General features: G+C 45.3%; 1 protein-coding gene and 1 long non-coding RNA gene across 2 annotated transcripts in view; one reads left to right on the top strand and one right to left on the bottom strand.

Moving 5' to 3' along the window:
* Window positions 1-16,793, top strand: part of MALRD1 (MAM and LDL receptor class A domain containing 1) — a 238,211-nt gene that overhangs the window by 126,281 nt on the left and 95,137 nt on the right. The window contains exon 30 of the mRNA XM_081881827.1: window positions 10,688-10,868. Coding sequence (XP_081737953.1) covers window positions 10,688-10,868 — 181 coding nt within the window. The remainder of the gene's footprint in view (window positions 1-10,687; window positions 10,869-16,793) is intronic.
* The window catches only part of LOC309325795, a 46,189-nt gene that overhangs the window by 10,547 nt on the left and 18,849 nt on the right, over window positions 1-16,793 (bottom strand). The window contains exon 2 of the long non-coding RNA XR_014150013.1: window positions 7,605-7,679. This is a non-coding gene — a long non-coding RNA (uncharacterized lncRNA). The remainder of the gene's footprint in view (window positions 1-7,604; window positions 7,680-16,793) is intronic.

Below are 16,793 nucleotides of genomic sequence, written 5' to 3'. Positions count from 1 at the left end.
TCTTATCAGTGTATATCCTGTAACATCTTGTTTGACCCTCATAACTTTTCATTCCATAAATGCTTATCATAAAATTATAGAGTTGGAAGGTCATCTAGTCCAACTCCCTGCAACGCAGGAATCTCAACTAAAGCATCCATGGCAGATGACCATCCAATCTCTGCTTAAAAACCTCCAAGGAAGGAGAGTCCACTATCTTCCGAGGGAGTTCATTCCACTATTGAGCAGCTCTTGCTGTTATTCATGATGTTTAGGCAGAATCTCCTTTCTTGTAAATTGAAGCCATTGGTTCAGGTCCTAGTCTCTGGAGCTGGAGAAAACAAGCTTGCTACATCTTCCATGTGACAGCCCTTTAAATATCATAGAATTGAATATCATAGAATTGAAGAGTTGGAAGGGACTACAAGGGTCATCCAGTCCAACTCGCCGCAATGCCGGGCTCTCAACACATGGTCCCCCATCCAATTTTTGTAATTAGGGTCAGTCAGGGCCTCGCCTTCCCAGTCTGGGTGGGAAAAGCCAGTAAGGCAGGGAGCAGGTCTTCCAGACTCACAGCCGAGATGGTCTCTTCCCCCAGACATTTGAAGATATTTTTTGTTCCAACAGGCATTTCCAACTGTGGGTCTTTAGCACAAGTGTCTACTCTGTTAGGGTTTAGTTGTGTTTCAGATATATTCACTGTTCTTGTGTTTTTAACATTTAATTACCTTATGTGGAAATCATATTGAGATGGTATATAGAAGGCAATTAATAGACTGATCATTTAGTATTACATGTCATTTGCCCTCAATTTGTCTACAGAAGGTTGCCTACTATGACTGTGTTATTACTGCTGTCTGTACAGTTTCACTTGGGAAGGAGGTATAAGGGGCTTTTAGTGGAATCTCAATAAGAGTTGGAATGAATAATACTACTAATAATTTTATTATTTATACCCTGCCCATCTGGTTGGTTTGCCCAAGGAAAAGCAGATGATCCACATACAGCTTCTTGGAGCAGGTTCCAGAGTTGAGGGTCAGAGATGAGGGTTTTAAGTGAACAACAGACTTTGGGGCAGCTCAGGATGGCTGGATTTTTCCTTGTTAGCATTAACTAGTTAGAAGCAGGTGTGGACTACCTGGATTTTCTTCTTTTGCACTTGCAAAAGAATCCCAAAAGGGATTTTTAAAAATCCCAGGTGGTTTCACCAAGAAGAAAGATTTTTAAAGGAAATCAAATGATCCTCTTTGGGCTGCTCTTGACAAGAATAAAAATGAAAGAAGACGGGAAGGTCAGAAGAGTTAACCTTCCTTTGAGTTATGAATGAGGATGCGCATCCCTTGGCACATTGTCATTCACTAGGCTGATAACAAGTCAATATAGAGAGTTCGCTGGCACTTTATAACAGAATTATTGGCAATAACTCATCTTAGCTCTGACAGGGTATTCTATTTTGGGAGAAAGCAGCACTATGTATAATCTAGTATGCACACACAATCTAAGGAAAACAGTGATGTTTGGTATCCTTGTCATGTTCAGATATCACAAAGAAAGACTTGTGGTGATGGCGTTCTCTAATTAGCAGCTCCTTCGTAAAAAGAAAAGAAAAGTGACCGTTCAATAAATCAAACCACCTAAACCTGTAGTCTGACAGCAGAATAACAAATTCAGTTGCTCCTCTCTCACCCGATGCTTATCAGATATCCAGCAACTATAAACTGGGTCCTTGGCAAGTGAACACAAATAGCAAAATATTCCTTGTTTTGGAATATGAATGTTGTAATGTTGAGCTTGACTATGAAGTGAACTTTAGTTCTTCTCCAGCTTGCCTTTCCCCAGAGCCTTGCTTTGCTGAAGGGATGGGGTGGGGTGGGATTGTGCAGGGGAGAAAAAGTGTGCAAGGAAAGGGTTAAGAATCCTCTTTCCTCCCACATCTTCTCCACTGGAGAAGCAGGCACCTATTGTTTCAATGCCAAGAGCATTTCTATTCCACCATGCTTATGCAGGCAATTAAGACTATATCTTTCCATCACAGTTAGTTGATTTCTGATTTTAACTTTTTAATTTATTTTTTATCTTATGGTTTTATGTACATTGTATACTGCTCTGATTTTTAAAAAAATGAATTGCTGGACATAAATATTTTATAAAAAACAACTACAACCCTGTCTACAGTTACCTGGGAATAACCCATGTTGAACTCAGTTGAATTGGACATTTCTAGCTCTATATTGGAGCCGTGACTCTTCTCTCACTGTGTACTTCACAAGTGAAACTGAGGGACCTGCCATATGATAAAAGGTGTTCACAGAGGACACTTCCCTGCAGCAACTTCGGGAATTCTTAATGCAGATTGTCATGCGTGATGATTCTGCATGTGTATAACTTGCTACAGGCACACACAGATAGAGATTTAGGTGAACATTCAATGGGACTTACTCCTAGGTAAGTCTCATTGCCTTATGTCTAAGATTGCAGCCTCCAGCAAAAGGATTGATTGAAATTAGTATACCTTTCCCATGTGAAAATGATTATGCTCTCAAATTAGTGGAATATTTCATCTCACACCACAAGAGGGAGCATTTTATTCCTGTTTGAGATATCATTTATATTGACAGATGATGTGCATTAAATAATGCAATTTAAAATGTGAAGTACTAAGTCCCTCTCTCCCTTGAGTCCCTGAAGACCACAAGTTATGATGAAAGTTGGTAACTGATGGCTATCCTTTGCTATAATAAATAGGGCATTTCCAGATGCTGGCTTTCTCCAGAGGCAAAGGTGCTTTTGTGAGTGGCTGGCACACTAATACACCAGAAGCTCACAAGGCAGCCTTAGTTGTTCTGATTTTTAGTTCGTCTCCTACTAGTCCCAATATGCTAGCATATTTCCCTCAAATGTACAAGCATCCAAACAGCAGCATTGGTGGACATCAATGGATGTCCCAAACTCATCACGGAAGCCCTATACAGTACCTTTATAACGACCACCTGTTCTTTGGGGTACTTCCTCTTTGACTTCTGCGTTTGCAGCTACAATGACTAGAAATGGTAGCGCTGAGAACTTAGAATTGGAAGATCAAGATTTCAGGAGAGAGAGGCAGGCAGGCAAATACCACTTCATGGCCTGTTCCAGAATGACTTTCCTCTCCCCTAATCCAAGACAAGCTACCATAGGTGCCCCCTCCCAATGTCTGCTGGTGCAGGGCTGAGCTCCTCCAATCATGAATGGGTGGAGGAGGCCAAGCATGGAGATGGACTCTGCACTCAGACTCCAACCCAACCGTCTGCCTCTTCATGATATGCATGCAAAATGCATGTTGAGGGGTTGGAAGAGGCTAAGCACTGGCCTCTTGAGTTGAAGGCAACCATCTGAAGTCCATGTACCCGAAACCCTGGAGCCTGGAGTGGTGGCAAAACGATGACCCCTTTTCCTTCCCTTCCCTTCCCAACCCTACCACTGTGCTGTCTTCCAATGGGTTGCCGCTTCTGCTGCACCTGCTGGTCCAGTCTCCAAGGCAGGGTGAGCAGGGACTACGAGTCCTATCATGCCTTGACCCCCCTCTGCCAAGCTCACTTCCTCTGTTGGCAGATGTATGGGCACTGGGAGGGGGGGAGTTAAATAACACTGATTAAATGTTCAATTGTGGCATCTCTCGTTCCTCGGACAGCTTGAGCTATGTGTGAGAGGATGTGAACAGTTTGAAGCTGGGAATTATTTACAGTGTTGGACAGCCTCCAATGGACAATAATGTGTAAAGGTCACAACTAGGTGAGATTTAGTAGAGTGGTCAGAGACAAAGTGTAGCTTTTGTTTTATTCTCTGCATTCTTTGGGGATTTGAGGGGTGGAAGCATAAACAAAGAATTACAAAGATGAAGAAATTTCACTACATAAACCAGCGTGACCTCTTTATTCCTGGAAAGAAATATAAAGTGGATTTGGAAATCACAATAAATAATTTATGGGAGTCCAGATGACTGACAAAAGGCAAACAGTGCTCCTATGTTTTTTAACTTGTTTGTGGAGAGAAAAGAGTGAGATGGAGAGATGCTTTTTCTCCACTGTTTTTTCTTCCAGTTTGTCAGTTGCTGTAGACAAACATTTCCTTGCTCTAATGTCAGGGAATCAAAGAAAGTGTATGTTAATCTGTCCAGTCTGTCTTCAGGTTATTGATTTTTATTGTAAAGAATGAAAAGGGTTATAAAATACAGTCCCTAGGTTTTTGCTACAATTGTACTGAAATGTTTGTTTTAATTTCAGCTTCCATCAAAAGTAATACATATTTCTCCAAAACGTTGATAACAGCTACACCATCATTTTCCCAGCTCAGTTTTCTACAACAGGGATTTGATGTCAGCAAATCTAACAGGGTTAAAAAACAAAAACAAAAAAACTTCAGAGAGAACTTAGTCTATTGACAGGAACACAAATGGAGTAGAAATGTTAACAAATTACAAATGCTGTTACCTGGACAAACAATAGTGAAGTACTATTGGAAAACTGGCTCAGAATTAAGAATATCTTCATTAAACTTGCCTCCAAGGAGCACAGGGTAACTTATAAAAACCCTCCTTATTTTATCCTCATAATAACCCTGTGAGGTAGGTTACTCTGTGACCTTGGCTCACCCAATCACTATCATGGCAGAGTGGGGATTCAAACCTGCATCTCCCTGGTCTTAATCAGCACTCTAACCACCATACCACAGTAACTTGGCACTCAGCAATACAGCTGCAAGTAAACTATATTAAGTATGTTTTAAGTGCAATATACAATGTGACACTAGATGGCGATGGTGAGCCTTATGAAAAATTCAATGTATTTTTTAAAACGCTTTTTTAAAAAGCATTTTTAGAACGTTTTTTATATGTGTGTAGATTCCACCCTAGTCTTCTCTACATTGGTCAGTTGGGTGATTTAACCTCCTTAAAAGAAAGGTGGTATATAGTCGGTTGTCTTACTGATTGTAGCCAGTCATGTTAACAATTGTTCTTCACTACTTTTACAGATTTTATGTTGCTGTATGCTGTCCTGACATTTTATGAGCGGGCAGTATATAAATACTTCTATAAATACATTAAATAAGTAAATGCAATAATAAATTAAAAAAACATAAGGGTCAAAGAAGCTAACTAGAGAGGAGTTATAGATTTCCAGGATTTCTTTGCACACACTTTGTGTGAAATGCATCTCTGTCCCTCGTAAGGCTCAGGCAGTGATGGAATGGGTAATAATATAGCTAATTCTGATTTGATATTTGGGTTCTTTGAGCCCTAGTAACAGACAGATTTAGGGGAGTATAACGGGTTCAGTCACACTGGGCACGGAGCCTCAGGGACACCACTAGGGGTACCATAACTCTGATGTAGACTGGAGCATGAGACGGGGGGGGGGGGCGGCGGCACAGGATATTGGTGTCGCAAAGGCACCACTGGTACTAAGTTAGTTCAAAAACAGAGGAAAAACTCTTTAGAAAGATGCTGGCTGGTATCTCTCTGCCTAGGATTTTGACTAACCCTCAGATGAAATAATAAACATAGCTTGGAGGCAAGGGTATACTGGGAGGGTGGAAGTAAGGGAGGGGTCTAAAGCCTAATTACAGAAAGAAAGAAGCCTGCTGTCTTGAGATCCATCATAGAGACAGTGCAGTTTAGAAAAGAGTTGTGTGTATCAGCTTCCTGGGATTGTCCTAAAATGGAATTGACCATGTGGATAGTCCAATTAATTAAGGAGGGGTGTGCTTTCCATCTCATAATCATACCCAATGGGGAATTATTCGCTGAATTAAGGGGTTAATTGTATTTAGATATGGCACTGGATTCTGGAATTAATTTGAGGTGATTCACACAGTAGGCTTTCCCTGTCCACCACAGTGATACACTCATGGCTCAGAGCAAAGTGAGGTCAAGCATACAGTCTCAGACTACCGGTATATGGTAAGTTCCAGTTGAACTTCTCAGTAAGGCTTCCCTTGAGCTGGTGATTGGTACTGTCAACGTGCACAGTGCTCACAGTGCTTTAAAATAGTGTCCTTGCACACAGCAATGGCATGCATATAGCTCAAGCACTCACAGTCCCCAAAGAACTGACAACAATGATCTTGTGATGAAAGTAGAATCTGTTTTTCTTCTCCAAGCAAACTCCACAATATGTTATTTTGAAAAATATGGTTTTGGACCTTTCAAACAGAATTTCAGTTAAGAATGTTGGCCTATTTATACTTGAATATTTTCACTGTATTTGATGTTTTATTAAGTATTTATAAATTTTGAAACAGCAGAAGCTAAGCAGCTTAATAGTAATGGGCTCTTCTAGCAGTTCCAGATCCAGAAATGTTTACAAGGTTTGCAAAATAGCCATTTATGTATCTGATCCAAATGGCCTTTCGTATTTGAACTCATTTCAGTGGTGCTATTCCCTATGCAACAGATAAAGCATATCTGTAAACGTGTCTAAAGGATTATGGGCCTTACTGCTTCAATACTAGAAATGTCTAATTCACTTTATTATCAGTAAATACTTAAATGGATCAATTTTGCATTATAATTTTCCATTATTAATTTCCACTTCAGTTAAAGCTTCTGCTTAATTCCTCAGTCAATGGCTAGCACTTTTATTAATTAATCAGACTCTTCCTATTAATAATGTTTTGGAATGTTTTCCCACACAAGAGAGATTTCAAGGGCAAACTGCATGTATGTGTAAAGACAACCAAAAGAATAGATGCAATTAAGTGCTCTGAGTCTTTGTATTCTCTCTCTCTCTCTCTCTCTCTCTCTCTCTCTCTCACACACACACACACACACACACACACACACATATATGTGTGTGTGTATATATATATATATATATATGCCCCCACACACTTCCATGATGCAGAACTATCCAAATTTGTCCCTTGGAGTTTGTCAGTCTCACATACTTCACTGACAAATTTGTCTAACTGGTCTCTATATCTAGGGTTGCCATATTTCAAAAAGTAAAATTCCTGAAACCCATAAAATTGTTTGGCTTTTTTTAGTAACCCACCACACTGACCACCCTAGAATCATGGTGGTGGGGTGGCAAAAGAGAGAAGTGCACTCAATGGGCTTTATGGAGGAAGAAGAACAGAAGAAGAAGAGGAGGCAAAAAGGAGAAAGTGTTAGGAGCATCCTACTCTCGTGTAGGACCCTGGCAGAGACACATGCCTGACTGGCATGTTGTCTCCCTCCTTGTCGATCGTTCAAAAGCTTTCTCCAACCTGAACATCACAGCGACTGATGCCTTGGAGACATCAGTACACTTAGGGATCTGCAGAGTATTCACAGTTTGTGGAACAGAACTCAGTAGCACATCTTTTTGGCTAATCTACGTTTATTTACCTATAATACACTCGGAGCATTCTGCTTTAGCTCCTTCCTCTTTCTCATCAGACAGCAAAGAGAGAAAGAACAAAGGACAATAGTCCCACTTCACAGAACACAGTAATACCAAAACATCCTGTCTCTGTCACTTCCCACACTGTGGAATGAAAACATACACTGTCATGTGATAGACAACAATCCCATGACTGCAGACACGGGGAATGAATCTCCAACAGAAAGATGGTCATACTTAAGCTGGGAGTACATTTGCACTCACCATTCAGGAGAAAAGAGTACACTTGTTTTCTAGGGTCCAGCAGCAGAAAGCACCATGTTGCTGTGGAGTGAGGAGCTGTGTGTGCAGAGAGACAGAAGGAGACATAGTTAAGCAGGGGCAGACTTTTGGTCTTTCAAATTACAGCTGTGCCCTGTGTGATGCCAAAAATCTGCGTTCTCTGCCTATTGCATTTCATTCTGCTCAATTCACAACATCATAGTTGCGGTGACCTGCAGCGCCCCCTAGGCTTGGCGCCCAGTGCGATAAGACTGGTCATGCTGCCCCAAATCCACCTTGTGAGTTAAGGCTGTGAGTTAAGAGACTGAGCCTTGAACAACAAACCCTCAGTTCTTCTAGTATATGATAATATTCACGGAATTTGTCTTTTTAAATACAGTTGGAATCCCTTTCTATTTTTTATTTAACACTGCACCACAATGAACCTTTTACTCCTTAAAACCACTTGCAAGATCCCTGGAGACCTCTCTAATGTGCATGCCCACCCTCCATTCTTATGGCATAATCTTATGGCATAATTGCAGACTATGTCTTCGCTACATTGTCTAATAACAATGATCATATCCCTTGCTACCCTCCAGTTTTATTGTTGCATGAACTGACGGCATTTCCCCCCCTTCAATTATATTGATAAACACATAGGACATGTTTAAGTACTAGAGTGTAGAGAGAAGTAAGTAAGTAGCAGGCACTGTATTGCAAGCAACAAGTGCTGCCTTATGAGTAGCCTCTGTGCATGGAGTAATTTCTACCCATTTTACTTCCTGCCAGCTGAGGTTGCTGCACCTCAAGCTGACAATTATACATGCTGTGGAGTGTGTGCCACTGTTCAAGCATATCCATCATGTCTACTCTAAAGGTAAGTCCCACTGAATTCAGTGGGACTTATTCCAGTCAAGTATGTGCATCACTGCAGTCCAAGAGGGTGTAATTCTCATTCAGTTAAATGTTTCAATCACTTTAATGATACTGGTTGTAGGCCAAATGTGGCCTTGACATGAATAATGAATGGATTTTTAGCATTCCAAGTAAGGAAGGTTCAGAAGTCATTGTAGGCAAATTTGTTGTGTAAGCCATCATTGATTTTCATTGGCATTCGTATTGTTTCCATAGCTAAGTACTAATTGGGGCCTTGTTTGTTTTAGTTTGCTGTTAATCATCCCATAGCTGCCAAATCAACTGCACATAAGAGAGACCTAGAGCAAAGGCTATGTATTCAGAAAGTCTGTGTTCACTCCCTGGAATTGACTGCACTAGTAGAAGTGTTTTATATATCTCTATCTACACATATAGTGGAATCAGTTAAATTGTGCTGTTCATGTGCCGTTGAATTAATGTTGACTTGAGCATGTGCATAGGAGTAGTCTGCTGGTTGCATATTTGAACTACATAGTGTTATCTTTTTTTGCTGGATATTACAACTATAAATATATTATGCTGAGTATAACCATGTTAAATATTTATTCTAAAATTATGCATTTTAGCTACTGAGTTTGTGGTCACCGGTGCCAGGTAGGGATGGATCCATCGGTCTCTTTCCAGTGACTGTAAATTTCACATTCATTCATAAGTCCCTTTTTGTCTTCTGGTGTCTTTGACACCGTTTAACTAACTGATCTATCTGGTCAGGTGCCCTTATCTATTACTTGTTAAGTTGTATTTTTAAGTAGTATGTGATTCTGGATTCTTGCCTTAATATGGGGTTGTTCCCTTGTAGTCCTATAATTGTAGTAAAATATAATCTAGCCCTTGGGTTGCATCCTGTCAGAGCACTTTACCCCAAAGTTGGAGGCTTTGTGAGGATTGCATATTTGTGTGAATCTCCTATGTACACAATACAGAAAATGTTAACAAAATCAGTAGTGTATTTTCAGACCAAAAAAAGATTGCCTCCAGGCGCTGCATAATATATTTTACTTTTGTGGCACCTTAAATTGCGGGTGTTGTGTAACCCAGCTGTAGCTTTGCCATGTAATAAGAAAATTTGCTCATTTTAGCTGCTTGGATGATTTGAAGCCTGAAAAAGTAGCAGCTGGGAAAGGCATCAAGAATGATGTAACACTTTTGAAAATAGGTCCTGTACATGACAATTTGTACTTACCGGTAACTGTCTGTTCATTGAAGAATCAGATTTATCATCACCATCTGTTTATTTATATGCACTTTGCTGCAAAAATTTGCCCAAGTGGCTCACAATGTATCAAACAAACAACAATAATATCTCAATTCGAAAAGCAAGAACAAAATAATCATCATGTAAATAAATCCATACATGATCTAAAACAACATATAAAACAATACAAATATGCTAACCTAATGTAACAGCTTAAAAGTACAGATTAGAGAGAATAATGTCCAAAACAATAGCAAAATGATAGTGTACAAATCTTGGGGGAAAGTCATTGTTCCCTAAGGACATTTCACAGAAACTTACTATAATTAGCTTACATGTATTGAATGGTAGGAACACCTCTCACTTGTGGCAACCTTTACTCCCAGCTCTTACCTGGGTCTCCTCTCTGTCATTACCCTGAATCTCACATGCACGGGTAAAGATTTCCAGTCCTCCTTCAAGACCCACATAACCCCTTCCTGAAAGTTTGACTTGATTATAAAAGTTGTGTTGCGTGTAATGCAACAGTGAAAGTAGAAGATGCCTGAGTGAGTTACATCATTTCCCCGTGCATCAGGAATCTTGTGCAATGTGACCCTTTGCACATTTACCCATGGATGTTTAAGTTCTCTCTTTTCGTGAACCAAGGACAGTGGTTGCATCACTCACTTGCACATTCCCTTTCAGTCTTTATTCTCTGCTGTAGGTCAGGGGTTGCCAACATGGCACCCTCCAGTTGTTGTTGGACTGCAACTCCAAACAAATCCAGCCACTATGGCCAGTGGTCAGGGATGTTTGTGGTGGTACCTTGCAGATGATGACTAGCCCTGCTTTAACTAACAGTGTTTCTTGTAACTTTCACTTTCTTTTACCCACATTTCATACTCATGGCAGGTGCAAATTCAGCCTTCTGAGTTTTGCATTCACTCAAGCTTTATTCTTTTCTTTTAAGACTGAGAGTGGTCTTTCAAAGGTTTGGAGTGATTCTGGAGACTATGGTGGCCTTTGGAAGAAAGCAGAAATACATCTGGGGAAGCTGAGAAATTTTGAAGTTCTGTTTGAAGGCATTCGGATCAAGGATCTTGGAGGAGGAGCAGCAATAGATGACATTGTATATGAGAACTGCAGCACAGGTAAGGACTTCTTACTTAAAATGGTATTTGCTGAAAAAATAAATGCATAGAAATGTTTTTTTAAAAAAGCAATGCAATAATGGTCAGGTTCACACATAACACTAAGCCAAGTTCATTGTCTTACTTTGTCCAACTCATCAACTCGAGCAGTTTCGGGACTTCCGGGTTGACGCGATCGGTGTAATGGCGGATTCCCTCCGAGCTCCGGAGGGAATCGGCTCCTCTGAGGACGGGTCTTGCCGCGCCGGCGACGCGGGGACCCTTAGAAACCACAGGTGCGGATACCTGTGGACTTGGTGACTCGGTGGGCACCTTAAGCGCCCCCCCTGACAGTCGAAGAGCCTTTTTAAAGGCTGCGGAGAAGGTACGGGGGGTGGCGTGGTGCTGAGAGTAAAACCGCTACCTCAGTGGAGTGAAGCCGCAAGCCATTCACCGGAGAGCGTCAACTTTCTACCTGAAAATTCGATTGGATACAAACACCCCGTGAGTAGAAGAAAACTTGGACTTTAAAAAATCGTTATTTTTAAATCGGGCAAACGGGGGGATGTGCTAAAGGGAAGTCCGCACCCCCCTTTCATACAGACAATTGGAAGCAAGGAGCGAAAATCTAAGATCGGAAAAAAGATTTTAAGAGACTACGGAAACTGGTAAGAGACTTTAATAACTTTTAAGAACAAGTTTTATTTTGCCAAGTTGTCCTGGAGGGAAGAGACGAACTTTGGAAACTTTTGTGACCCCCCCCCTTGGACCTGGGAGCGTCCTGCACCAATCTAGCCTCAAGGAATCGGAGTTTGACAGCTGTCAACTGAGCTGTCAAACAGCTGAACAAAGGACAAAACTGTATTATTATATATCTCATTGGTTTAAAGGTGTTACATATAAACAGACGTGATTTGAAACAAAGTAATAAACAATAGGGTAAAGGATTGCTGGCGTAGAACTTTGAACAATGGCAATCCCCCTAGGGGAAACCAGTGACACTACAATGGCTGCAGAAGGAAAATTACTAGCACAAATTGAGAGAGCCTCTTTTCTCGTGGGAATCTTACAAGAACAATACATGACCTTGATTTTTAAAACAAACAACCTTGCTGATGGAACTAGAGACTTGTTCTTGAGAGACTCTGTAGCTCAACCAAATATGACATCTTTGGAGGGGGTGAAGGAGGAAGTCGGAGAAGAGAAAGTGTGGAAACCTATGTTGCCAGAGAACAAAGAAACCTTTTGGATTACAAAGTATGAAGACATGAGACTGAGGAGAAAAGTGAAGGAGGAAGCCCTTGGAAACTGTGGAATTATGAAAATTAAAGGAGTAAAGAAATATAACTGGGACTTCCTCCTCTTTTCTGGCCTTTATTATCTGCAACCTGGAGGACTTTTGGTAGAACCCTGGCAACAAGTTTTCTCAATTAGGTTTGAACTGGGAGAAGAGGAAGTAACTGTAACAGACACCCTTCGAGACCTGGAAACCAGCAAAAAGGAATATCAACAGAAAAACCGGAGAGAGACTGAAATAGACTTGAGGGCTGGAGATGTGAGGAATCCTGGCTAGGAATTTTATGGGAGGATAACTACCTGGGAAGGGACAGATACCCGGGCAGGGAGGGAGGGGGGAAAACAGATTTTTGAAAAACTTTATGATTTTTGGATATTGTAAATTTGATTTATACTTTAATATAAAAAAGGGGAGATTGGTATATAAATTTTGATTGATCTTAGAAAAAAGGATTTATTGCATATAAGAAGATAGGGTAATAATATGGGGTTTAATAAGATGAACTAAGTTGGAGAATAATGAGATTAAGTTTAGAGAGAGGAATAAGAACTTGCTGAATTAAATGGGGGAAGTGGGATGTATGTGGGGGGGTGGGGGGAAGTCATATGTGTTGTTTGTTGTTAAAAAATTTGAAAACCCAATAAAAATTTATAAAAAAAAAAACAAAAAAACATCAACTCGAGCAGTTTCAAGAAGCATAGGCCTTCAGTATATTAAATAATAAATTTACAGCTTATTAAAAAAATAAAATCACAGCTGTTATGTTTCCAAGGGGTTGCTCGAGAGCAAGCAGGCAAATATCTCCCTGCTTGGCTGTGAAGCCTTGTTTTGCTGCCAAAATAAACCTTATCTGTCCGGAGCCCCACTCTCCTGTGGCTGGCTCAATCGCTGGCAGAATCCGTGAGTGGGCGGTTCCTAAACTTTCCCCAGCAAAGCAGCTTCTGGACACCCAGTCTGCGCCTCCCCTCTCTGCATGGATACTTTCTGGGCAAGGAGGGTGTAGGTAGCGGAGGAAACTTCTCCTCCCCGCTTTTCCCAGGCAAGGAGTCCTGGTGTGCTGGACCCGGGGGAAAGGTACCTTGAGCGTAGTCTGAGTCCACACGAAGAGGGGCGAGGTCCGAGGCGGAGAGCCGGGCGGGGAACAGGAACGCTGGAACAGGAGGCCGAGCAGGGTACAGGAACACCGGATGGTCAGGAACAGGAGGCCGAGCAGGGAACAGGAGCACCGGATGGTCAGGAACAGGAGGTCAAGCAGGGATCAAGAACACAGGAAGGTCCAAAGCCAACAACGACGTTGCTCCCGCAACCTGGGACCGGGCTGACTGGGCTTTTATCCTCTTCTAAGGCCAGGGGCGGTCCCGGCCCCCAGGAGCCCCGCCTCCTCTGGCCTTAAGGCGAGCACTCCTCCTGGGAGCAACCAGTTCCCTTCGCCTCTCTGCCCTAAGCCTCTGCAGATCAGGAGAGGCCGAAGGGTTACTGGGCCCTGGAGGAGGCTCACCTGTAGCCACTGAGTCCTCAAGCCCCTCTGGGGCCTGAAGGGTTTCACCTGGGGCCAGCTCCTGGTGCTCTGCCACAGGTGCAGGCTCTTCAGCATCTAGGCCTTGCCCCAGTTCAGCCGGCCCTGGAGGCGGGGACTCCTGTGCAGGCTGGGATTCCTCTGGTTCATCCTCTGAATCGGAATCCCAGGCCATCACACCATCCCCCCTCCCAGGCCCCCCCCCTCAACCGAGGGTCCGGACCCGGCTTGCCGGGGTACGTCGCATGGAACTCTCGGAGGCAGGCAGGTGCGTGGACGTTGGCCGCTGGTTCCCAGGAACGGTCCTCCGGTCCGTACCCCTTCCAGTCAATGAGATACTGCAGCTTTCCCCTGCGGTATCGGGAGTCCAGGATGCGTTCCACCTCGTACTCAGGCTCTCCCTGAACCAACACTGGCTGCGGTCGGGGACGGTTCGGGTGGAACTCGTCGGGTGGGGCCACTGGACTCAGAAGGGACCTGTGGAAGACCGGGTGAACCTTCAGGGTTGCGGGTAACCGGAGACGGAATGCCACAGGAGAGACTTGGTCCACGATAGGGAACGGGCCGGTGAATCGGGCGTCCAACTTCCGCGAAGGTCGAGAAGGGTGGAGGTGGCGAGTGGAGAGCCAAACCAGGTCACCGACGCGAAGTTCCGGCTCCACCTGGCGGTGGCGGTCGGCCTGGGCTTTGTACGCTTCCTTGGCCTGGTGCAGTTGCTCCACCAAAAGCTGTTGCTGGGACTGGAGCTCTTGAAGCCACTCCGTCACCGCCGGGACCGCGGATGCCGGCAGCACATCTGGAAACAGCCGTGGATGATAACCGTAACTGGCCTGGAACGGGGTCTGCTGGGTGGACGCATTCACCGCGTTGTTGTAGGCGAACTCCGCCAATGCCAGGTGGTCGACCCAGTCATCCTGCTGGTAGCTGCAGTAACACCGGAGGTACTGCTCCAGCACCGCGTTCGCCCGTTCCGTCTGGCCATCGGTCTGTGGGTGGTAGGCTGACGAGAGGCAGACCTCTGTCCCGAGGGTCTGGTGTAATGCTCGCCAGAACCGGGATGTGAACTGAACGCCCCGGTCGGACACCACGCGCTCAGGTAGGCCATGCAGGCGGAAGACATGCTGAAGGTACAGCTGAGCGGTTTCCTTGGCTGTGGGTACAGATGGGCAGGGGGCGCAGTGCACCATCTTGGTGAAATGGTCGGAGAAAACTAGGAGGCAGGTACAACCATGAGACGGGGGTAAGTCCACTACAAAGTCCAACGAAACCGTGTGCCAAGGGCGCGGTGGAACTGGCAATGGCTGAAGTAGGCCGGGGGTCGCCCGGTAGGGCCCTTGGCGCGCCGGCAGACATCACAACCAGCAACGTATCGAGCCACGTCAGCCTTCAGGCGGGGCCACCAAAACTCACGACTGACCAGATGGGTGGTCCGATACCGTCCAAAGTGCCCCGCTGCTGGGGCATCATGGGCCATCCGGAGAACCTCCAGCCGCAGTGGCCCTGGCGGGATGTACAGACGACCGTGGTGCAGCAGAAGGCCCTGATGCAGGACCAGCCCCGGATACTGTGGGCTGGACCCTTCAGCCAGCTCCTGGAGTCGTTCCTGGGCCCAAGCGTCGACCCGCTGCTGTTTCCGCACCCGAGCCTGCAGTGGCTCCACCTCCTGGGTGGCCAGGAATGCAGCTGGAGGTAGGATCGTGGTGGGTTCTGCTTGCTGTACCGTGTCTGAGTTGTCTTCAGGTTTCCGGGACAGGGCATCCGCCTTCTGGTTCTGAGAGCTAGGGATGTAGCGGATCCGGAACTGGAACCGGGAAAAGAACAACGCCCACCGGATCTGTCTTTGGTTCAGCTTGCGGGTGGTCTGGAGGTACTCCAGGTTCCGGTGGTCGGTTCTCACCTCCACCGGATGTCGTGCCCCCTCAAGATGATGGCGCCAGACCTCAAAGGCCACCTTGATGGCCAGTAGTTCCCGCTCCCACACAGTATAGTTACGCTCCGCTGGTAGGAGCTGGCGGGAATAGAAGGCACAGGGTAAGAGTGGCGCTTCAGGTCCATTCTGTTGAGACAAGACGGCACCAAGAGCCGTACTGGAGGCGTCGGTCTCCACCACAAAGGGTCGAGAGGGGTCAGGATGTTGTAAGATTGGCGCCCTCTGGAAACAGGCCTTCAACCCCTGAAACGCCTCCTCTGCCTCCTTGTCCCAGGAAAACGGCGTCTTTGGGCGCAGTAGCCGGGTCAACGGGGTGGTGCGATGAGCATAATCTGCGATGAAGGTCCGGTAGTAGTTGGCGAACCCCAGGAAACGCTGTAGGTCCTTGCGGTTCCGGGGTGCCGCCCATTCTCGAACCGCTGCCACCTTCCCAGGGTCCATCTGCACCCCATCTGGAGAGAGCCGGTGTCCAAGGAAGTCCACAGTCCGCTGATGGAACTCGCACTTGCTGAGCTTTGCGTACAAACGGTGCTCACGCAAGCGCTGCAGCACGGTCCGGACATGTCCCTCATGGCAAGCCGGGTCCTTTAACAAACTAATCAAAAAGTGCACCTTGGTGCGGTCGTCAGGGAAGTTCCGGGCTCGCCCCTGAATATACAGCTTGGCTTGGGCGAGGAACATGGGAAAGCTGGCCGGGGCTCCATCAAATTTCTCGGGCAAAGCCACTGGGTACTTGCCAGGAGCCGGGGCGTCGGCCCCAGGAGCCGGTAGGGCTTCCAAGCGCTGCTGAAGTGCCGTAACCGCGTCGCTGAGCTGCTGCACGGTGTGAGTCAAGGCCTGGTTCTTCTGGGCCAAAGCCACCAGCGCAGCCACCTGGTCAGCCATGGCCTCTGGCTCTTCCCGAACGCACCCCAACGAAGGGGGAGTGTGGGTGTGGCGGGAGCAAACTGTGCTGGACCCGGGGGAAAGGTACCTTGAGCGTAGTCTGAGTCCACACGAAGAGGGGCGAGGTCCGAGGCGGAGAGCCGGGCGGGGAACAGGAACACTGGAACAGGAGGCCGAGCAGGGTACAGGAACACCGGATGGTCAGGAACAGGAGGCCGAGCAGGGAACAGGAGCACCGGATGGTCAGGAACAGGAGGTCAAGCAGGGATCAAGAACACAGGAAGGTCCAAAGCCAACAACGACGTTGCTCCCGCAACC

This window comes from Podarcis erhardii (assembly GCF_964252035.2).
Source record: "Podarcis erhardii genome assembly, chromosome: 12".
NCBI classification, from domain to species: domain Eukaryota; kingdom Metazoa; phylum Chordata; class Lepidosauria; order Squamata; family Lacertidae; genus Podarcis; species Podarcis erhardii.
The sequence above is the reverse complement of the archived record's forward strand: the minus strand, read 5'-3'. Positions and strand labels throughout refer to the sequence as shown.